Consider the following 24,064-nt stretch of genomic DNA (forward strand, 5'->3'; position numbering starts at 1 on the left):
CTAAACCTGAACGACAACAACAAAATCTCACCAATGATCATGTCTTCTTTATGTATTCGCTGATATACGACATAAAATAACATGCAACGAATAAACGAACGAACAACCGAAAAACAACGTAATCAACAACATCGCCCGTCCCGCACCAAACGTTTTTTTTCTACAACAAAATAACGACTAAATTGAAAACAAAACGAAATCCAAACAGATACACCAGTTGTTACTCTTGAGTTTGGAACTAATTTAAACACATCCTTTATACGCGAGGGAGCCGATGTATATTTTGAGTGCAATATTAAATCAAATCCCTGGGTGTACAAAGTCAGCTGGCGTCATAATGTAAGTTCATTATTGTTATTTAGTTTGTCATTAGGCAAAACGGAAATCAGAAAACAGAGGACATCAAACAAAAAAAAACTTCGAACATAAACAACAGCCAAAAACATGGCAACGAAACCTATATGCTTCAACTTAAAAAAAAAATCCCTATCCAAAAAGTCACAGTACCACAAATTGCACGGACTATGCACATTTTATGCACACGCACATGCACAGTAACCAAAAACTTACACCGTTAATATATAATGTATAAACGCACCATTGGCACATAGACACACACAGGAAGAAAGACACACACACATAAAGTGCTCTAAACGGCCGCCACTGTGGCAGCCAGAATCTCAATGTGTGTATGACATAGACAAACTGAGCAAGGGACGACCCCAAGAATTTTATACGAAATAATAACCAACAGACCATTCGAAATAACACCATCAAATCACCAAAAACAATAAACAAATGTATACGTAAGCACATAAACTTCGATTTCTGTAGGTTCCACTGAGCGCGTTTTGGCAATTATTATTGTGCAAAATATCCACGATAATAACGATGATAGAAGGATTGCATATTGCATACGTTTTATAAACGTCTGATGTTTGATGATTGTCGACCGTTTAATTATTCGATATGAATGATATTTGGGTTCTTTTCTACTATTGTACAAAAACAAGAAGATTTTATGACCACAAATAAAAACAAAGATAAAGATATGAAACGAAATGTACGAAACTTTGACGCGAATTGTAGCCGAAAAATACGACACAATAATAACAAAGATTATCTCATGAATGGTGTTTGAATATGTCGCATTTAAGTCGAGTGCAAGACACAATATTTTCGGCTCATACTGATGAAGATTATGATGATCACGACAACAGTAACCGTGATGTGTTTTCGTTTCGGTCGATACACATACACATACACACAAAACGTTGACAAAAGTTAAACGAGCAATGTGCCATTCCTTTACGACAACGTTGTACAGACAGCTTTTTCGTTTTATTTTTTGTTTTGTTTTTTGTTTAAGCATTTGGTGGTGATGTTATTATTATTGTTGCTTCCTTGTGAAATGTCACATAGCATTCGGTGTTCGTTGCGTGGGAAATTGTATTCAACACAAACTTACATATACGCCAAACACCAAAACTTCGATAGAAAGCCATATATTTCAATTGTAAGTTTGTTGGAGGAGGGGACGTGCCCATACACATCTTTTGCGTTTCCTGGATGAATCTGGTTGTTTTTGCACCTTGTGCTCTTAAGACGAGGTACGTAAGCTTGAAATGTAATAAAGAACTGGAATGGAACATGTTTGCTGTCCAAAACACAACAACATTGATATGTGTAATAGCTTCGCATTCAAAAATGATCAATTGAAAGAATCGGTTAAGGCACTATCGCCTTTCTCTGCCGCTTTGCTCACATGTTTTTCCACATATTCTTGATTGGGAAAAGAGAGTGGATGCAGCGTGATATAACTAATGAAAATCCAGTGAGAAATATGTATCCAGACGGAAAAAAATGAACGAAGTTTGTTATTTTCTTTTCATATTTTTGTTTGTGAAAGCACACTCACATATCCACAAATCATAGCATCTGCAGAAACTCTCACATACCAAACGCCGAGCATTGAGATTCGCAATGACGCTTTTGTAACATAGAGAACTTACACCACGATTACGATGACGACAACGGCGACGGCAACAACGACGCCGATGAGGATGGGAATGACTATAACAGTGGGATTCATATACCGCATAAGAAATTAAAACAAAAACTTATGCAATGGTCACAAAATATAGATGAGCGAATGTGTTGTCGGTCGTGTGTTTGCGAAATGTTTGTTTGCACAGTTACCGAGAGTGCACGTAGTCACAAAAACTATCACCACGAATTCCAATCTGCTTTCTCAAACAACAAACTCGGTTGTTTGTTTTTATGTGGCTCGTCTCTTCTTCTTTTTTCCGCTCTTTCCTTTTCCTACTTGCCGCTGTATTTTGTCCTTTATTTTATTTTATTTTTTCACTGTCCCTCACTCTCTCTCTCTCTCACGCTATGAGTCGTGTGTAAAATTTTACTTTTCCTTGCCTGGGCACTATTATTCGATCCAGTTAGAGAGGTTACTTTTTTACAAGTTATAGTTTTTCTTTTAGTCGACATTTTCTTTCTTCAGCTTTGAATATGTGAGCGAACACGTTTTATACTACATTGAGACGCGCGCGCGTTGCATTTCAAAAATGGTTAATGCGTACATATATCATTTTGTTGATCGCATAAACTGCTTGAAATTTTCATCAGTGGATCATTTGTCGTTTTTGCCATTCTCTCTCTCTCTTTATTTCTCTCTCACCGAGAGCTTCATTTCTTTTATAATTTTTCCACTCTTTTTTCGTCTATCCCTGCATTCTCTTGTTGTTTGAATTCTTTTCTTTAACGTGTGTTTTGTATATGCCACAACATATTTTTTTTATAGTTGTCGCTATTGTTGCTGCTTTTGGTGATGGTGTTGCCCTCTTCGGTTCGTCTTTGTGTGTATGTGTGATACGTTTAATTTTGAAGTGTTTGCTTTACATTGCCTCGGATTTAAATATGAGTGTATAAAGGAGCTTTTGCCTCGACACCAAGCTATCCAATTCAAAAGTTTCCGCCGTTGTTGCTACTTTTTCGCTCTAACGATGCGAATCGGCAACGACAGCGCCCATTTTTACCGAAATGAACGAAAGATAGATGGATAGAGATAGTGATATGAGAGAAAGAGTCAGTGAATGAACATTGAACACACGTATAGATAAACATTTGCCCCATTCATTGCTCATTCACCATAGTGTGTTTATATTTTCTTTCTTATCCATTCCCGATGCTTTATTATTCAACCAGCGACAGTCGCGCTCCGACGACGATAGCAACCACAGAGAGAAAGCACTAACTTCATGTCGAGTACTTGAGAACCATGTTCATTTTTCTTCACTTGCAACTTTGCCCTTGTTATATTGTAACTGCTGCTTTTGCTTATCATGTTTTCGTACTTTTGCTGTCGCTCTCTCGTTCATTCTGTATCTTCGTGTGCTCTACACAACTTTGTCTGTCATTTTTCTATTCTGTCTTTCGTTCGCAAGCTTCCTTTTCTTTAATTCTTCTTTCTCATTTCTTTTATTTTTTTTTATTTATTGCCTTATTCGCATCTCCCCAACGCTATTAACAAGCTCGCTACAACGAAATGGTTAAATGCATGTTTAAGAATGCAAACCACAAACGCACACAAATTTCAATAAATATTCAATGCAGAGATGCGATGAGCATTGGCAAGTGTACACGAAAACACGAAGGCAACTAGCACAAAAATCTTGTTTTTTCCACTCAATCTTCTTTTGCTCATGCCATTTTATTGTTCCACTGTTGTCAGCAAACGACAAACATCCAAGCAAATACTGCACAATATTTTGTTTTGTATCGTTGGAAACCAACTAAATGAAATGTGAACGGCATACGAGTGTATGGCAGAGAGCCGAGGGGTTAACGCAAAACGATAACGAAAAATAAGCGCCGTTTTTTATCAATAGAAGGTTTATCATTGATTGAAACCAATCCGAAATGCTCATTCATTAATTCATTTGCCTTGATTGCAAAGAAATTCACTGTAATGGAGATACGATGAAAATAAAAATGTGCTCGCGCACATCCCATTGAGCGCAGTTTTTGTTACATTTATTCAACAGCTTGCTAGCCGGTTTTTCCTTTTTTTCTTTCATTCCATCCCTTTATCTGGTTTACGTGTTTTTTTCCGTTGCTGTTGCTGTGGCTCTCCCAGTGTGTTTCAAACTTACCAAAAACTTTGACCATCGACGATGGTTTACAATGCTTAAATCAATTTGGAATACTTCACCTCAGTACTTAAGAGAGATTAATCCAAAAATAATTACAAAGATCCGCACTCAAAACGAACAAACAAAAAATTCTAACAAAGCCATGTGCTCTCGCTCTCTTTGACTCTCTGGTACAATGTTTAACAACGAAATGTTAAATATTGGCAATGCAATCATTGCTCTGAAAGGATATGTAATGATATGACTTGAATTGATTAAAAATGATGCTGTTCGATCCCTTTATCCTCTCTCTCTTTCTCTCTTTCTCCCGAATCGTAATAGGAGATTGCTCCCGTTATTTGTTTTTCTTTTCTTTTTTGGAATAACGGAAACTGGCTAACATTTTCAGATTATAACGAAAGCAAACAAATGAAATTAAATTAAACATGAAAATAGTAAGTTTATCCTTAAATATTGGAATTGCTTTGGTAAAAAGCATACAGATTTGCTACATTTTCTTTCATCTTGTATTGGCTTACAAAATATGAGATGTAAGCAAGAAAGCAAAAACAGAACACATGAACACAACTGCGGAAAAGGATGAAAAAAACTGCAATTTTACGGGCAAAGGTAAGTGTACAAGTCATCTGTCAAGAACATACAACCGGTTATTGCCCAAACGCACATTGTACGTGATTTGTTTTTTTTCTATCTTCAAAACGTCAGCTTTCGAATGCAATTATGACATTTTCACTTCAACTTCATCTGCAGACAGAGACTTTTTGTGGAAATGCTTGTTTTTCTTTTCATTGGAATTTATGTAAGGATTGAAAATCTCAACAGAATCAACAAAACATAGAAAGAGCAAAAAAAAAATACGGGCTTAAGTCTAAGCGATTAAAATCCATCGCACCTCTAGTTCGCATTGTGCAAAAAGGGGGGGAAGAAAAATGAAGGAAAAAAGAGGCAAATGTTTGAAATTCCGACCTTTCCGAAATTTTTAGGCTACTTACCAGCAGCGGATTTTCTCACAGTTTTTTTTTTCTTGTGACAATTCGATACGAAAGTTTCATTTGATTCGGAGTAAAAGCACTCCATCACAAAGATGTGATTCTTCTCTCTGTCGCATGTGGGAGAACAGAAAAGAGCGGAAGAATTTTTTTTCTCCTCTCCAAAGGTACACATTTTTTCATTCTTTTTTCTTTGATACCTTGTGCTAATATGGAAAACGCTACGTCGTTTGATGGGGCTTCAGTTGTTGTTGTTTTTTTTTCGCATTGCTTCGTTTGAAAATCCTGACGGAAAAAAGTCACAAAGTTTTGTAACCTTTTGCGAATGCAAAGAGACGTTTGACCGAATTATTTGATATCATTTTGTGTGTTGAAACGGAAGGTTGAAAATTTGCTCATAAAATTTGAACCAAATTAATTTAATCATGATTGAAGATTTTTTTTTCTCGACCTGATTCTGTGTTTTTCTATTGTATATACACTGAATTTAACTTCCGTAAAATGTGTACGAGTGATGCCGCTTGCGCGTGCACTCATAAATTCATTGCAAAGAAAATGAATATCATTTGTGATTGTTCGTGATTTCATTTATCACAGCGCACGGCACTTCGCGCGAGTGACGAAACCACATTAGTGTGTTGAAAAGTCGAACTCGCTATATATACACGAAATATACGAAACCCAGACCTAGAAGGTCTTGTCTTCAAAAAATGGTCCTTTCAAGAAAAGGGTCAAAATTCAGTTCAACGGCCAAAGATGGCACTAAATGAGGTCGTTGACCCCTGAAACATCGATATTCTGATTCTAGAGCTCAATGCCTTTCCAACGATTCCTGAACGTCGAAATCGATCAATCCGTTCGAAAAATTTAGCGTCTTGATAATTTCATATGATTTTTCTATAAAATTCATTTGGTATGTGTGTCTGTGCGCAATTTTGCGTACTCGATTCTGATCTTTTTGAAACTTTCTGGGATTAAAGTACACAAAAAACGAAGACTTTTTTGTTCCGGCACTTTTCGATATGGCTATCATTTATTTTCGTCACAAAATTGATATCAGAAATTTTGTGTTTCACATTTTGGTTTCGTCACTCGCTATCCACATTGTCAGAGGTTTTTTTATTTGATAGCGTATCCACGTTGATATTCACTTGAAGCGACTGGCTTTGCAACAGCCACAATTCTCACGACGACAAACATAACACAACATTTTTCTCAAATGTGTCACGTCACATTCTAAAGAAAAGAAAACGGAAGTCATCGTTGTTCGTTGCAGATTCCTGTAAAATAATGTAATTAGTAATTTACACCTTTTTGTGTAGCATGTTATGCGAAGGAGCGCAAATTCATACCCGGTTAAATTCTCGACCGCCACAGCGTGCATTTTAGAATGGAAGAACGATCTAGAACTTTAACGAGTGTGTGTATGTGTGTCGGGTGAATAAGTGAGCGAGTGCAAATGATGTACACTTTAAATGAGATGTGTGTGTGTGTTTTTTTTGGCTTTTTGCCTGGATGTGGAATCTTCCAAAGATACCAATGGTGAGATGACCGATTAGCATGCACGATTCGCCGACTGGGAAAGCGTCTACGTACTAAACTACACCCTTGCACACTCTTCTACCACTCTCCCCGCGTTGTTCTGGGCAGGTTGGACATGCCGCAGAATTTTCGTGTTTAAAGCTGGGAGGGATATTCGATACCCCCCATGACCAGAAAGGAACTGAGTGAGCTGGTAACTACAGTCACCGTGTTTTCGATTCACCCATGTCTCAATGGCCGGTATTAGTTTATGTGTGTAAGTTGTGAGACATTCTGACAAGTGTAAATATAAGAGTTTGAAATGCTTGTATTTTCACATCTCTTGTTTATATTTGAAATTTGATGGTGTGTAGGACAATAAATACAATAAGCAGCAAGCGAAAAATTTTCGTTTTTTTTCAGCCCCGATGAATAGTAGACGTGACTGTTGAAATGGCTCGCGGCAATGAAATGAATAGCCGTAATCAGTGAGTATGTGTTGTTTGAAAGTGTTTGACGGTTTAATTTCGTTACGTTTGACCACTATCTGGCAATCTCACAAAATTATGCCCGAATCTATGTCTCGTTTTACTCATTCATAACCATTGACGCTAATATTTGTGTGGACGTTCAACCGGAACAGTATACATTTTATTGGACACGCACATTTAATTTCATTGCATCACTCATACATTCACTCACTCAATCGCGATCTCTCTATCTATCTATATCCATTTCTCTCTGCCTCTAGCCTACCCTCCCACCCTCACTTGAGTTTTGTTATTCTTCTTCATCGTCGTAGTAGTCGTCGTCGTTGATACGGCGTTCGCTGTTTGAAACTGTCTCGTGGGAAAAGTTATATTTATTTTGCTTCTTAAATTCATCGTGCACATCCTTTTGCGCAATGATATTTCTTGCAAAAGATGTTGCGGCATGTTTCACTTCCATCATCATACAACCATCTAATTAAATATAGTCGGAATATTTGAATAAAAGATGAATAACATGACATGTAATATGTATGGAACGGATGAAGGACAGAGCGGGGTAGAGATGGAGATGGAGTGAACCAACAGCCTCACTATCACTCTTATTCACTAACTGACTTGACTGCTTGGCTGACTACAAAATCAAAATAAAGCACGAGCAAAATATAATAAATTCAAATTCAAATTATCATAAAACCATTTACAAAGATAAGTTGTTTAAGTTCTTTTGGTAGTTTTATTTCTACATTTTTCTTTTCTCTGTACATTGAGTAAACACACGCGTACAGTTGAAGCGTCGACGAGTGTGAGTGAGTGCGAATTCGTTTGCAAGCCCAAGTTATTAATTCCATAGCACAGCTATGTTAAGCACGCATTCAACTCTCGTCATCTCTCTCTATCTGATGGTATGTGAGGTGATGTAATAAACCGCACCGCTTTTGCTTGTTCATTCGCAAACTCATTCCGTTTCGCTTTACTCTTCGTATATACAACACACACTATTTTAACGCTTATCGCATTTTTCTTCGACTATTTCACAACTGCGTACATATTCGCAATGTAATATGCGGAAACTCTCGATTTTCCCGTTGACTGTATAAAATCCAAAATATACAAATAGAAATATGCGGAAAATTTGCTCTATACACAGAATATTTCGAGTTTAATACAAGGGAATCTCCGTACCCCGTCCTCAGAAACTAAGAATGAGATGAAACAAAAAAAATAGACGAAAAATAAAATAAAATAAAAGGGAAGTTGAATCGTGTGCATGCATTTCGTTAGATTTTTGAGTGTGTTTATGTGCATCTGAAAGCTAATTCGTTAAGTAATGGATTAACATCACGTGTCGAGGATTTTTGTCTTCAATGTTTATCCGGAAGATTATGTCGGATGATAGACAAAAAGAAAAACGAGAAAGGAATGAAATTTGAACATGAACAACCTTCACTAGATTGTTTAAACTTTTCTTAAACAAAACAAAACAGAACTGAACAGAACAAGAAAAAAAAAATATACACAAAAATAGAAATGAGCGACAACACCATCGGCACTATTAACATTGCACTTGATGAATTACGCCAATATAGTTCTTCAGTTTGGTGCAAACAAGTTTGAATAGTCTTTGCCGTTCACCTTTTTTTGGGCGCACCTTAAAACTTAAAACACCTTCTTTAAACGTATTTAAACTGTTTTGGGTTGCAAAAAGCATGCACACACAATTTTTGGTGGTTTTAATTAACGGCACATCGAATGAATTGCATTGCAATATGAATGAAATAAAAATAAATAGGAAACATGGATTGCATAAGGATCATTGATATTAGCTCTATCAGACGAATAAAATTTTTCGACAGAATTTCCATTTCATAAGGCAAGTGAATGCTTTAAGCTATGATCTGAATTGGAGTCGTCATTGTAACCGATTTACAGGAATCTACGTTCAAAATAGTCCGAAATCCAGTGCGATTCGAACAAAAGCAACTGGAAATTGCAATCCTTTTCACATTCGGGTAATGGAATAAAAAGAACATAATAGTAGTGGTGAATATCAAACGAAAAAAAGAAGCAAATACAAACGAAAGAATTCTTGTTTATATAGCAACACTTTTCGAATTGCACGAAGCTGCAGCGTCAAACGAAGTATCGTTCTTGGCGAGAAATTTAATTTTGGCACATTTGACTTCGAAAAGAGAGCGAAGAAAGTCCAAAGACGAGAATAACAAAAGGCGAAACAAAAAGCACTTCAATAAATAAATCAAACATGCTCAATTTTGCGTCCACTTCGGTTCATGAAACGAAACGCTTTAATATTGCTTTGTGGCTTTACGTGTTGAAAATTACACAACATTAATTTCTCTGATGGTTCTGGATTTTTCTCTCTCTCTCTCTCTCTCTCTCTCTCTCTCTCTCTCTCTCTCTCTCTCTCTCGTTTTCTTTTCCTTTCTTTCGATGGAGTGCGGTTTTTTAATAGCATTTTCGTTGGTCCTTTGTTCGTAATTCCAAAACGATTTTTTGCACTTCAATGCATTTTTAAAGGTACAAAATCGATACTTAAATAATAGTAGCAATGGTCTTTCTTTCGGGCGAGCGCGTCTATCGAGTCATAGCATAATGTCGTGGACCTTGTTTCCGTCGTCGTCGTCATCCTCACCGTCGTCAGCATGATCATTGTAAAATGCACGGCAAATGTTGTGCTGCTGGTGCACGATGGCGGGTGCACCGAAATACATTTCGATAGATTGGCGATATGGTTTTACGGTAAATAGCGCCCATTCAGCACATTTCCCAAGCATTAGCCATAACAAAATACCGTTGCCCATATTCGTTTTATTTTCTTTCGTTTTTTTCTGCTTCATTATCGTTTGCCGCTGAAAATGTGCTGCAACATAATCTCACAAAATAGTTCGACGATATACCAAATTGCGATAACTCGTTCGCAGCAAGTGCAAACGCTAATCGAATGTTGCAAAATCATCGATTAATTTATAAAACATGAAGAATGCATCATCGAACAAAAGGATCAAATCGTTTCATTTCGATTTCAGTTCGTTCCAATCTATTCAAACCCGATTTTCCGCGCTACCCCATTGAAATCGATACAAACATTGCTCTTGCTGCTTTTACATTTTTTTCCTGTTGTTTCGAACAATCGCAAGACTTATTGCACACCACCATAAAAAGATGTTCTTCAGACTTCAGCGAATGAATATGTTTTCAATATTTCTTTATTAAATAGTGCTGTATTCGTGCCATGCACATTATCATCATTTCTTCATACATTCGGGTTGTGTTTTTTGCAGGTTCATTCTTTTGTGCCATTTTTCAAGCTCATTCTCTTTAGCATTAATGCCATCTTGAGCGTGTATAATTTATAATTCGCGCGCAACAATTTTTATAAAATTATTATGGTTTATAGCTAACGGAAAAACGCGCGCGTAATGAACATTTATGATTGCAGAGCTGGAATTTCGTTTGATTACATTTGGATCATTCAATGTTTTGTAGTTATAGGGATGTTCGAGTCTAGCGTATCGCACATAATGACGATACACGGTGGTTATATATCTATATATGTGTGTACGTCTGTCTATGTGTGTGCAATAGAGGAAAAGACAGAGCAACTGAAAATTAGGATGAGTGAATGAGAGAAATGAAAGAAAAACGAACTGGTGAATGGCAGTAGCACACAGGGCATACCATTAAGCCTCTGTATTTTATCTTAATTTTGGATTACCGTGACAGTAATTTGTGTGCATGTGGTTGCGAGCAAGGAGCTCAAACCGCCACTGTGAGACTGTAAGACGATGGCCATAAGGACAAAAGGCACAGCTGTCATTTGTTTTAGTTGTGCTTTTGATGGAGAACATGAACAAGTGCAGAAAGAGTACGAACAAACGAGCAACAGCGTGAATTGTCGGTTTCTACTCACGTCATGGCTTTTTACCGGTTGCCAGTTTGCATAAAAATCAAGAAATATAAATCGGATAGAAGAAGAAAAAAGCGACGTCAGTCGACATACACGCAAACAGAGAGTAGGGCCACCCGCAATCAAACGGAAAAAGAAAATGGAAAAAGCAACCGTCTAATTAATAGTTAACACCTATCTTGAAGAGAGCAAAAAATAGTTTTACATTATAACTCAAAATCGTGTCATCGTATTATAAAATAACTAACAAAAGCCGAACACATTTGCTCGTTTGTTTGGCGAATTATTACATTTAAAGACCAGCTAACACAGTTTGGCGCCAACCAGAAGGAAAAAACAAAAGATAACATTCAACTGACATAAAGACATATTCATTCACCGCAACTCCGGTATTTTACATCAGTGAAATAATGAACCGTGCAAATGATGCGTTTCGGGTTGGCTCTCAATGAAACAAAATACCGTATATATGCTCAGCCATAGGTGATATTTGGGATGGAATTGATTTTCATGTGAATTGAAACGGTTGTATTGTGCTGTGTTCTCGACTCTTGTGCATTTTCTGTGTATAAATGTGCTGTGTAGCTATGCTGTTGACAACTTAATAATAATTGTATTAATTCGAAGGGTAAAACGCTCGACAACAATGTGCCAGAGGGAATAATCGTAGCTAACCAGAGTTTAGTGTTGCAGAATGTAAGTCGAAGCAAAAGCGGCCTTTATACGTGTATTGGGAGCAATCGTGAAGGTGATGGAGAAAGTAATCCAGTGCATTTGGACATTAAATGTAATTATACGCAATTCTTTTTGTTCTTACTATTTCAAAGAATGCTCAACTCTTTCGTTAAAGTTCACATTGAATTCGTGGCCTCTTGTAGAAAAATACCTCTTCATTTCTATTGTTTTGTAGTTAAAAATATTTTTTGTCTCATTCAATGTTTGCTTTCTTGTAATGCACGTTTTTCTTGTCGACATTTTTTGTATGTGTTGTAAAATGAGTGAAAAAAAAGTCAGATAAAATGACCGAATTGCGTTCTGCAATTGTGAAATGCGACCGGTGGAAATGCAATATTAAAACAAACAGACAAACGAGAAAGAATTTTGAAAAAAGACGCACATGACACAAAAGCAACAGCAAAACAAACTCATTGCACAACGTCGTTCTGTTTCATTAAGGTTTACGTTTAGCTTTTGCCATTAGGCTAGCTTAAGAAGAGAAAAGGAAATGACAGCAGCCAAACGCTGAGTCACACAACCGCAAAGTGGCAAATGGAATGGAAAAGCTTTGCTGTGTTGTTTGGGTATTTTTCGTGTGCGTTTTGAAACATTCAAAATGTACATGAAATTTCTGTCGTTTTTTTTCTCTCCTTCTTCTTCGTTCCATTTCCATTTTCCGTTGTTTTCGTTTTTCACATGTTTTTATCAATTTAGTGTGCTACATCATTGCCTTGCATTTTATCTACCTCGTCTGAATGCCGTTCACGCGCGCATCACTTCCACTACATGGAATTAATGGCATATCTCTCGGTCTATTTCAATTATTCAGTTACACAATTTGTAGCCACATCTTTGTGCAATACCATTCCTCTCTATCTATATCTCTCTGTCTTGCTCCCACTCTTATTTTCTCTTTCATTCGCTCTTGCTGTTGATAGTATATGTTTTTTTAACTCATTCCAATACCCATTTTCACCATTCTTTCATTTGTTTTTCACAAAACTCTTTTTCGCTTGCCTTTTGCAAACTTTTGATTTCCATTGCCATTGTAAATTTTTCCAGCTTCTCGTTTACTCGCTTAATACCTCAAATGAGACGCATGTGAACATGTTTGTTTGCCAAGTGAGAGTGCTAAGTAACTATAAAATGTATGAAAAAATAAAACATGGTTGCATAAGATCGAAAGGAAAACGACCGCTTCATTTGCATGTATCAACACTCAAACACATCAAAATAATTTCAATTTTCTTTTATATTTTTCTCTCTTTTCTCCTTCGTCGGATAATGCCACTTTTCCGTATCGATGCATGTATGCGCGTATGTATGCAGTTGCTCCAGTTTGTCGTCCAGGCCAAAAAACGATTTACAGTGGCGGTCGTCAAGAGACTATCAAAGTTTTATGCGAATTGGAAGCCAATCCACATAACGTCACATTCAATTGGAAGTTCAACGCATCAGCAACAGAATTCCTCGATTTGCCCGCTTCACAAATTTTTCCCGAACGACATAATGCCGTTGCACACTATACACCGATGACAGAACATGTAAGTAGTACAGAGAACCAACTCTTACCTTTTATATGTCGCGTATGCAAAAAAAAAAACACACACAAATTCAATGGACAGAGAAAGAACTTTTATCGTTGTAAAGTCATTTGGATGAAGCTTTGAAAAGAAAATTAAATTATATCTCGATATATAAGCAAATTTTTGTCTGAGGCATTTTTATCATGCACTTGCCAAATGTATATGAAATTTGCAGTTGTTTTTCATCTTTTTCTTGTATCTTGTGCAGAATAAAAAAAAATGGGAAAAGAAGAGAAAAGATTATTTTTGTACGTTTTTGCTGTTGTAATAAAATATTAAAATATTTTTGGTGTAGACAGTTGAAAAGCGCATTCCAGAACCATTAGCAAGAGAATCATGCAGCTGCACATTTGACGGCATTTCTGTGTCCGACAAAGCAAAGTTATTAAATGAGATAAAGATCGAAAAAGCAACCGAGATAGAGATAGACAGAAACTATGCACATTCAAGTTGAGTTGCAGTTGGGACATTTCGCAAATTTCAACATTCTATTTTGCATACTCATGCTCTTTGTGTACCCAATAACGTCAGTTACCTCCCGTTGTCGCCTCCCGAGCACAAATTATTTTCTACAACAATTTAAGTGCTTGCAAATCTACAAATGACGAACAATAATTACGTAAATTTAAACAACAACATTTGCTCGGTAAAGTTTAATTCCATTCGTTCAGTTTCTCTCTGTTGCTATTACAACCTCAATCGCGTGTTTGTTCTTCGTATGACTTTGAAAACATTTTTTCTATATAAATCGCATGCAGACAACGATGTCATTAAAAACAGCATTCGCGTCTCAAAAGCAATCAACAAATTTATGGTGTTTCCATTCGATGAATTTATTGATTACTAACTGCAATATTATTTCCTCTCACAATATCACAACACCAACAATAGCACACATATTGACCTATTCACTAGGCTATTTTCAATACTTTACAAATAAACAGACAACAAAATTTCCTCCATTGTCAATTCAAGTTACGTTCGCGATGAACCTCTCTCTATCTCTCCTTTTCACGCATGTATATATTTATTCGCTTTCAATATTAATCTGGATCGTAATTAACTTGTACATGACTATTAAGTCTCGATACGATATTGCGAAAACAAATATATGAGAAAAACACAAACATACATACACACTTGCAGTCACTATGACAAAAGCATTTAAATGTACTTTGATTAGCAAAATGAACATTGCGTAGTTTTTTGTTCCTTGTTATATGTTTTATCCTATCTTGTACTTCCTAATTCGATTGCTATTGATATATCATTCAAATTGTTAATGGATATACACGTTTTTTTCCTCTCTTTATTCTTGACTTGTTTCAGGATTATGGCACGCTTTTATGTTGGGGCATCAATGAGATTGGAACACAGATCGAACCATGCATTTTTATCATCATACCAGCCGGTGAGTTATATGTTTTATTTACTAAATATTTTGTTGTAAAGAAAGAACATTAGTCAATGAATAGCATTCATTACGCCGTGCGAGCGGAACTTTCACACACAAACACATACACACTCCATGGTGATATGAGCAAAGACGCAACTTGGTAGTAAATTTGATCATCGCTGCCGCCACCATCACCACCGTTGCTTCTGTTGTTCGTTATATATGGATTTTATAGTGGCTATTTTGTTTATATTATATATGTATATATGTTAGGGTGGGTCAATTTGTAGGGGGCCGAAAAAACCTACAAAGGCTCATCGCGATTTTGGTTCTATGGCCCAAGAAAACATATGTCTAAAATGAATTTCGAGTCTGCGGATTTTTCTATGTAGATATTTGCCAAAATATTTAAAAATCGATTTAGATATTGCATTAAAAAGGCAAAAAAACATTATTTTTTCTCTAGCCAAATGTGTATGGGTTTTTGGGGTCCATGAATCCATTTTCGACATTTATTTTGCTTTTTTGATACGATTTCCACACAAAAACTGACAAAAATGGTGGTTTACTTCATTTTTTTCCAATTTTTTTTTTTTGTTGATGTCGATTTTAAAATATTTTGGAAAATATCTACATAGAAAAATCCGCAGACTCGAAATTCATTTTGGACATATGGTTTCTTGGGCGAAAATTCTTGTTATGACCTATAGAACCAAAATCGCTATGACCCTTTGATGCAAAAAAAATTGACCCACCCTAATATATATCAATATGTATAAAATTGCCGAGTGTGTACACCATCCAACTTTAATTGCCATCTCACTCCATTTATTGTCTATTGTTATCATCACGCACATAAATTCTCACCGTATTTGTAACATGACTCAATATATTGCTGTTACGACTGCATGTGATGTCGCTTCTGTTGCAAATTACGACCAAAAGTAATATTCGCATCAAAAGATAAATACATTTCTGATAAATAACACTCGGCGCTCTATGTTGGATAATCATATCCGGTGTTGGTTAGAATTTAGTACAAAACAATACCAAAACCTTCCGACATTAATTGTTATAGTTAGTTCAAACTAAAATTTAGCGAAATTTCTTTGTTACAAAAATTGAAAATGAACGTTCACTGCAAGGAAAAATCATTTGCCTTAATTTCAAATAAATGGTGACTTTTGTACTTTAATATTTTCGAATATTCGATACGTAAAAACTATCAAATCGATTGAAATTACAATTCGACGTTTAAGATTTTTTCATTTTCCTCGTTTCGATGTGATATCATGAAAGAACTCTGTTTACCTAATCGGTTATGGAATCTCCCTTAATGAAGAGATCAAAAATCAAGACAAATAGATACAGAAAATGTGTGAGAAAAATTTTGCGACCATTGCGTTTTTCTTTTAAATAAACAATTTACCTCTCTCGCATCACGGCCGATTACATGATGCAGTGTTTTTTTTGCTTTCGAGTGATGTATTTCTGTCACCAGTAGTCTTACTCTTTTCCATCCGGTGAGTTTTATGGTGGGGATTTTTTTAAAACATTTTGTCGTTCGTTCGATTTTTCACAGTGAATTTTATAAGTGTTATCAGATTGGTAACGATATGCCTTTGATTACTGCCATGTTATCATCGATATTATTGTTATAAGCCACTTTTGCAAACCATATAACAAGCATCATTTTTTGTCACAATGACACTTCGGTTGTTTTTCTCTACACCAACCAAAAACAATAAGTTGGAGGTCAAACCATTCTTAGTGGATATTTCAATTTAAGCAAATACAACTCTGTTTTTCACTTCCTTTGGTCACACGAAGCCATAATACATTTGTCGTTATTGTCCGAATTTACCACATTGTAAATGCGATTTTCAACTAGCCAATTCATTTCCTTTGAATAAACATTGAATACAAAATGCAGACCAATGCTTTCTCTTTAAAAAAAAAAAAAAAAGAAGAAGAATAACCGAATATGGCAATTTTCGCACACATATACCAAGTTGAAAAATCTCGTGTTGGAGTGGTTTCCCCAGCAAAGTTATCTATGAATAATTTAGTGGACAAATATCCATTCACATTGCAACCATTTTACCAACCATGAATTTTATTGTGTGCGGCTCATTGTTAGTGATCATCATGGGTCGTTTCACCATTCGATGTAGCTTCTTGTAGATCCTTTTTACCGGCTCTCCTAAAAAAGACAATGAAAACATCACAATAAAATGTGAAGCAAAACGAACAAACCAGATACCGGAATAAAATCATTTTCGCTCATCTCCCAAACTCAACCCTCCATCACAAAATGTTCCGTAATTTTGTTCGTTTGGTATGTTTTTAGCTTTCTTATGATTCACCGAGCATTCCTCTCAGATCAAATGTACAAAGTATAAACCGAAAAGAGCGTTGCGCGTTACTTTTTAAATGATTTAAGCCTAAAACCAAGTAGACAGTAAAAAATGGTTTTGTTTTAAAAGAGACAAACCGTATACAAGAGAGAGAGAGAGAGAGAGAGAGAGAGAGAGAGAGAGAGAGAGAGAGAGAGAGAGAGAAGGAAAGATTACAAAGCTGGCGACAGAGATGAAGAAATTGCACAATATAAATGAATAAAATACAGCAATTCATTATCTCTGGCGTTTGCGTAAGTAGCAGGCAAAAATTAAATGCGATACAAGCGGGAGCCAAAATAATTTCCAGAACAAAATATAGTCATACTGTAAATACTGTAAATATGGATGACTTTTGCGAAGAGAATGAGAAAATGAGCTTTCGGTACGAAATGCCGAATGCGAGAAAAACAAAATTTACACGCACTACCGGGGCACACTGATATAAAATTATTATCGGTGTACGACCTAAGCCAAAGAGTACGCATCAACCAAAAAGAAAATTCGCAACATACACAAAACAAAGTGATAGAAAAAAATCAGACAGAGAACGAAACGACTAAAATTTCTCAAAATACCAAACGGTGTGACAGGGAATAAATGTGTAAACAAGAATCCTAGCGCCCAAAAACAAGTACAGTGGAAAGTTAAAACATTTGTGCAAACGTAGAAAGAACCTTCGACATTTTTTTCTTCGTTTTTTGGTGTTATTTTTGCTTAAAAATAAAAGACAAACACGCACCAGGCCAACCAGGCACAGTTCGAGTGCATGGAGATTTGATGTCAGAAAGGGCAAGATTAAGTTATGATTAACTGATTGTATATTTATTTTATGAAGCATGCACATTTGTTCGGCTCCATGTTCACAGCAACCAGTCAACTATTTCTTTGTCGCATTTAATTCATATAGCCTTTGCCATTGTATGGCGACATGGCTTTTTCCCTTTCCTTCTGCAACAGCAGGCATTCATTTTACCGTTAACGGATAACGCGAATTGAGTTCAAATTCGAACACACATTTCTCGGCGACTGATACACAAATAGAAATAGAGCACTCGAATTGCGTACTGTGTGTGTGCGCGCCATGTGCTCAGACTGTGGTAAGAAACAGTAGCACACTATTGTACACAATGGATCTTGTACACGTTTATGACAAAGTTTGGTTGAAATGCCGTGCCTAGGTGATTTCGTTGATCCCGGCGGTGAGATGAAGCACAAAATCCAAAGAAGCAGAAAAATGTAATAATATAAAAAAAACAAGAGAGAAAAAACCTCGTTGAAACAGACAACGAAGAAACGATTGTGTAACGAGTTTCGTGCAAACGATAGAGTGAGAGAGTGAAGACAAGACAACGCAGGCAACAATGATGTAGGCAAGAGATACAAATCCACATTTCAGGATAAGTTCAGCGCACAGATTATAGTCGGTTCAAATGTACAGAAGTGCACAATTACAAAATACCTATTTCAGACTGATTCTCTTCCCCCCTCTCTCATTCAGTTTATTCACCATCATATAAACACCATCTCCACAAATTCGAGTTGAAAGAAGATTAAGTGCCCGTATTTTATTCATATAAATATAAATGCCTGTCGCTTGCGTTGCTTTCAGAGAATCAACGATATGGGGGTACGCGTATATGTATGTGTACGCTCTGCCATTCAGCACCTGTGTGGCTCACGCATAACGATATATGATGTCAAGTTTTGATTTCTACGTCGCAATCCCATTGCGACAGCACGCGAAAACGAGATCTGCTGAGTTAGCCAAAAAAAACTAAATATGTTAGCAACAATACAATACGGAAGCGGCAAGACACAGCAGATGACACCATGTAATAATCTGTATCAAGCATAAAAGATAAGTCAGTGTTTAGTACGAGTACATTCGTCGTACAACGCTCATAGCTTTTTGCCTTAAAACTTTCGAAATAGTATTTGTGTCAAACAAATATTGCGAAAGCAATTTTACGCAAGAAAGAAACATAGAGAATGGATAAAAGAGCGGGGTTAGCGGATTCGCAATAGCTCAAATGCAGATATAAGCATAAATAGAGCACTGCCGAACTTGTTCAGAACAAAAAAAATACAGCGAATCATAAACGAACAACCGCATATAGAAAAAGAAGAAGAAGAAAAAGAGGCGAGAGGGAGAGAGACGCAATAAAAGCAGCACACAGTAACAATAACAGTAATGTATTTACTGTTTACATTTGCTCTCCGTGCCCCGAAACACCGAAATTGGAAAATTGATGTTTATACTTATTTGCTCTTTCAATCCAATAGAAACGAATCGATTCGAATCAAATGCTTTCCAGTCCACCTGCTACCGATTAGAGATAAAGATACACACACACATACATAGTTGAGTTTTTGATTGTCCGCTGCCGCTTGAATTGCAACGATTCTGATTGTCGATTACATGTGGGTCTCATAATACTTTTCGATATATTTTTATATCTGTCTCTTTCTCGCGTCTGGACAATCTTGCGTTCTGTCTTTTTGCACTTCGTTCCGCTTTTTTTTACTCGCATTTGTAATGTGGATGGATTTCGATGTGCTCGATTTTCGTTTCGCATATGCATCTGCCGAAAACAAATGCGAATAAAACGACATTTTTTGAAAAACTTTTCCATTGTGGATCATTGCAAAGTTGTATGTGTATGTTCCTTCTTTTCTGTAGTGTCCGCACAACGAAGATTCATTTGAAAAAGTAAATAACTTAAAAAAAAACTTACATTATAATATTCGAATGAAAAATCGCAAACTTACAACTTGACAAATGGTTACTGCGCGCCATTTTTTTTTTGCCCAAAGAATCACATGTTCGACTTGGTACTGAGCGTATGTTACGTCATGATTAGAACCTGTTCAATTTTTAGCATACTTTCCGTGTTTAATAAAATGGAATATCCACCTCAACGCTAGAATTTTTTTTCTTCATTTTGGTTTTGTTCCCTTCATTCGCAGCGTTCTTTTTTTTCGTCAAACCGCCGCGACAATTTGCATCGGTTGCCAATTGTCGTATTTTTCGAAATTAATGTTACCCTAACATCGCCATAATTGAATCCAATTGATGGATATAATATGCGTTATTTATTATAAGGCACAGTGTGATCTACTGGGAGCAACTGTTGATTGTATACAATGAACCTATTTAAGTGGTGTCGACATTTATCAACAGAACTGTTCATTAAAAAAATGCGAAACATTAAAAATCCACTGGGAGCTTCCAATGTGATTATAATTTTGATGAAGCAAACAGTCATTTTTTTCTACTTCTTTTAATTACATGTTGGGCAATATAGACACAAGGAATGTTATTGTCGTTGTCGCCACATTGTCATTGTGTCCTCTTCATAGCCATCCATACAGTTTACAATAGCTTTCTCTGTCTTTGTTTAACTTTCAAATGCGTGTTGCATTAGACGGTGAACTGATGATTGTAACGGTAGCACAGTCAACAAGTATACTTATAGTTAACGATAACGAGAATAGCAAAGAATGCACATTCAAAAGCAGGCGCAAGATGAATGGCAAAAGAGTTTCTTTTATCTTTTTGACAAGTGCAAACATATACCAAACAATGCCAAAGAGAGAAAATAAAATGATGCGCCAACAGACGACACGGAGGAAAAAGGGCGACAGGGAAATAACTAATTTTGTTTGTTTCGTGTATGTGTGTGTCTGAGTGTGCATGATAATGGTGATGAAGCATATTTCGTGCATTCGCATGAGCGTAAGACAATGATATTAATCAAATCATTTCAATCAAATTTCACATTGTGTTTGAATATATAAAAAGGGGTCATTAATGACATCCACCATCCATGCATGGGCTTTTAATCAGAGTCATTTTAGTGATTATGCACCGGCAATCCATCAATTAAAGTGTATACTGTACACATACAAATACGGATTCATGTTATCCTTGACATTGTCGCAACGCAACCATCGACATTTTCATACGTAATTCAATGTAATCAACATTTGCATAAGGTGTATTGTTGATGCTCTCGTTTTATATTGTTGTTCTTATTGTTGGCGGTGGTGGTGTTCTTCTTTTTTGATTCGTTGGTTCATGTAACTTCGAAGTGCTTAATTGATACACAATCAGAAGATTAAACAAGTGATGTAGAAGATTTCCCATTCAACCGTAAAGTGTTTGGCACGTACACATGGCAAAGTGAGTGAATGTGCGGACGCTTAAATACACACTCACACGTAATAATTGTACGATGCGCCGCATTGCCCCGTCGGGGAGCCGGTATCAACAATTTGTATTTATTAAGTTGAAGCGCTCAGGTAGATGGGAGCAGGTAGCTGCCTGATGGAAAATTACGAGGCTCCATAAACACAATGTTATATGATGAAAAATTCACAGTGTTGTTTTAACTGTGTTTGCAACGATTATTTTATCGACAGTGTGTTTAATATTTAAAAAAAAATGTTTTGCAATTTTCCGTTTTTTATTCGGTCTTTTTCATTCGCTCATTTGTAGTCTCCATGTTCCGATCTCAATGTTGCAATATTGTGTTTATTGCCTTCATTAAAGTAATCAAACAGATTTAAACACTTAACTCGAAATCTCAGCAGATTGTTTACCGTGCTGCGCGCTCCGTTAAAATTTACACAATGTCACTCATTCATGTGCCAAAACACATAATACAAGACGAAAAATATGCCAAAAGCATACGATAAAACTTCTAACGCATTAAAGACGACAATTATCGTTTACATTATTTAAACATATCCACATGTAGGCGGCGCGGTCTCGCGAAATGAAGCGCCGGAAAAATTATGGGGAAAAAAGGGTTTACGAAAAACGACTTACAAACACACACACACACATGTCGTGAACGCAGATTCGCCGTCATAAACATTGAAATTAATTGATATTCATTCTCTCATTCATTTTGTGATTTACATACATTTTCTCTTTCGTGCTTGAGAATTAATTGCCGAAAATCAGCGCTACAATAAAGCCATTTGAGCGGTGTTTATGGGGACGACTTATAAAAAACGATTCACATCGTTTGTATCAGCAACATTCGATTATTTTTGTGCTTAAATTTTCGTAAATGTTCAGTGGCAATAGCAACAAGATTACGAATGCTACCACAAGACGATTTATCTTTCTTGAAACTTTCACCATCGATTTTTTTTCTGACTCTTCTTCTTCTTCTTTCTTTTCTTTATATAACACATGATGGTTTAGCATATCGCATAAAAACATAATCTAATGAACTATCAAACACTAAAAATAAATGGTTCATATTCATTTGAATGAACTTTCAAAATGATTCGAAAATTGTTCTGTATCCAACGTGTAACCAACGTAGATGATATTTTGTACAACTCAATTTTTATGCTATGTAGTTGTAGTTACCATTTCTAAACTGCTCAATTCGAAACGATTTAGGAATATCATACATATTAATTACAATTACATGCTGGCTCAGCGATAGTTACGCTTCTTGTTCGGTGGTCTTTTGCCATGTGAATTGAAAACGGTGACTAGAGACATTGCTGTGAATGCGTGTTTACATGGGCGATAAAGAGATATAGAGTGAGCGCATTGTGCATTCGAAACTTATCCCCAAACCGAAAAACTCAAACTAAGTGATTTGGAAATCGGGTTAAATATCGGTTTCAATTAGAAACGAAAGTTTCGTTTGCATTTTGTTGAAGTGAGCAAACGGCTGAGTTTTTAATGTGTGAATGTGTCTAATTCTCTTTTAATTACAATTTAGCTCGTTATTTGCCACAATCAACAACAATTTGTTGGTTAAGTCTTATCAATTAGTACAACAACAACAACAACAACAACAATCATTTATAGACCGATTGTACCTTTCGGTGTGTGGTCTTTTACGAAGCGACTAGACTCGAATTCCTCTAACAATTCCTCTCCAAACTTCCCTGTCGAGAGCCAAACTTCCCTGTCTTGAGTTTCTCTACACCAATCATACCCTCTAACATCCAAATCACATTTAACTGAATCCAAATAACGTCTACGAGGTCTTCCCCTATTTCTCGGTCCATCTGCATCAGCATACAAAACCTTCTTTGGCAAACGAGACTCATTCATACGTTGGACATGACCAAACCATCTCAATCTCCACTTTCTTACTACATCATCAACCGACTCAACATTCAAATCATCTCGAATTCTTTCATTTCTGATACGATTTTCCCATTGATCACTACGCGATACTCCAGAAATCATTCGCAAAACTTTCATATCAGCCACTACTTCCGATCCATGAATTAAATTTTGAGAATCGACCCAGCTCTCGCTTCCGTAAAGGATAGTTGGTCTGAAGATTGACTGATGAATCATTTATTTCGTAATTTTAATTTATGCACAACATTGAATGCTTATGCGTGCAGTTGAATTGACACACTTTTGAATTAGATAATGCTGAAGCGATCCAAATGCATTTAACTGTTTAACAAAACAGATTGCTTCAAATTGATCTAACCAAGTAGTATGAAACTATGCTCAATGCTCAATTTGTACAAAATGTTTTGATGTGTGCCCGCACTTTCAACGATCAAACAATACACCAAAATGCTTCTAATGTAATCGAGCGGTTTTTGTAAAATTTTCACTGGAAATGTGAAATTGTGTGTCAATGAAATGGAGTCACGTAACATGTATATGTGTATAAATTGAGAGCATATGGACCTGAACACACATTATACCGTAATTTCGCTATTAATAAATGTCGATTATGCTTTGTATTATTTGGTAAAAATTTAGGTCGACCAGATTCTTTAACTAATTGCACGGTATTGAATCAAACGTACAGCGGATTCCAAATTGAATGCACCGAAGGATTTGATGGTTTGTATATTCTTTAAATTAAAATCT

The 24,064-nt window shown here is 36.2% G+C and overlaps 1 protein-coding gene across 7 annotated transcripts in view; it reads left to right on the plus strand.

Moving 5' to 3' along the window:
* The window catches only part of LOC116342649 (nephrin-like), a 115,469-nt gene that overhangs the window by 71,341 nt on the left and 20,064 nt on the right, over positions 1-24,064 (plus strand). For all 7 annotated transcript variants that reach the window (XM_031770350.1, XM_031770342.1, XM_031770392.1 and 4 more), the window contains 5 exons: positions 209-339; positions 11,720-11,879; positions 13,139-13,353; positions 14,725-14,806; positions 23,954-24,037. In XM_031770350.1, coding sequence (XP_031626210.1) covers positions 209-339; positions 11,720-11,879; positions 13,139-13,353; positions 14,725-14,806; positions 23,954-24,037 — 672 coding nt within the window. The remainder of the gene's footprint in view (positions 1-208; positions 340-11,719; positions 11,880-13,138; positions 13,354-14,724; positions 14,807-23,953; positions 24,038-24,064) is intronic.

This window comes from Contarinia nasturtii, unplaced genomic scaffold (genome assembly GCF_009176525.2).
Source record: "Contarinia nasturtii isolate CC-2019 unplaced genomic scaffold, AAFC_CNas_1.1 Cnas_scaffold_129, whole genome shotgun sequence".
Classification (NCBI taxonomy): Eukaryota; Metazoa; Arthropoda; class Insecta; order Diptera; family Cecidomyiidae; genus Contarinia; species Contarinia nasturtii.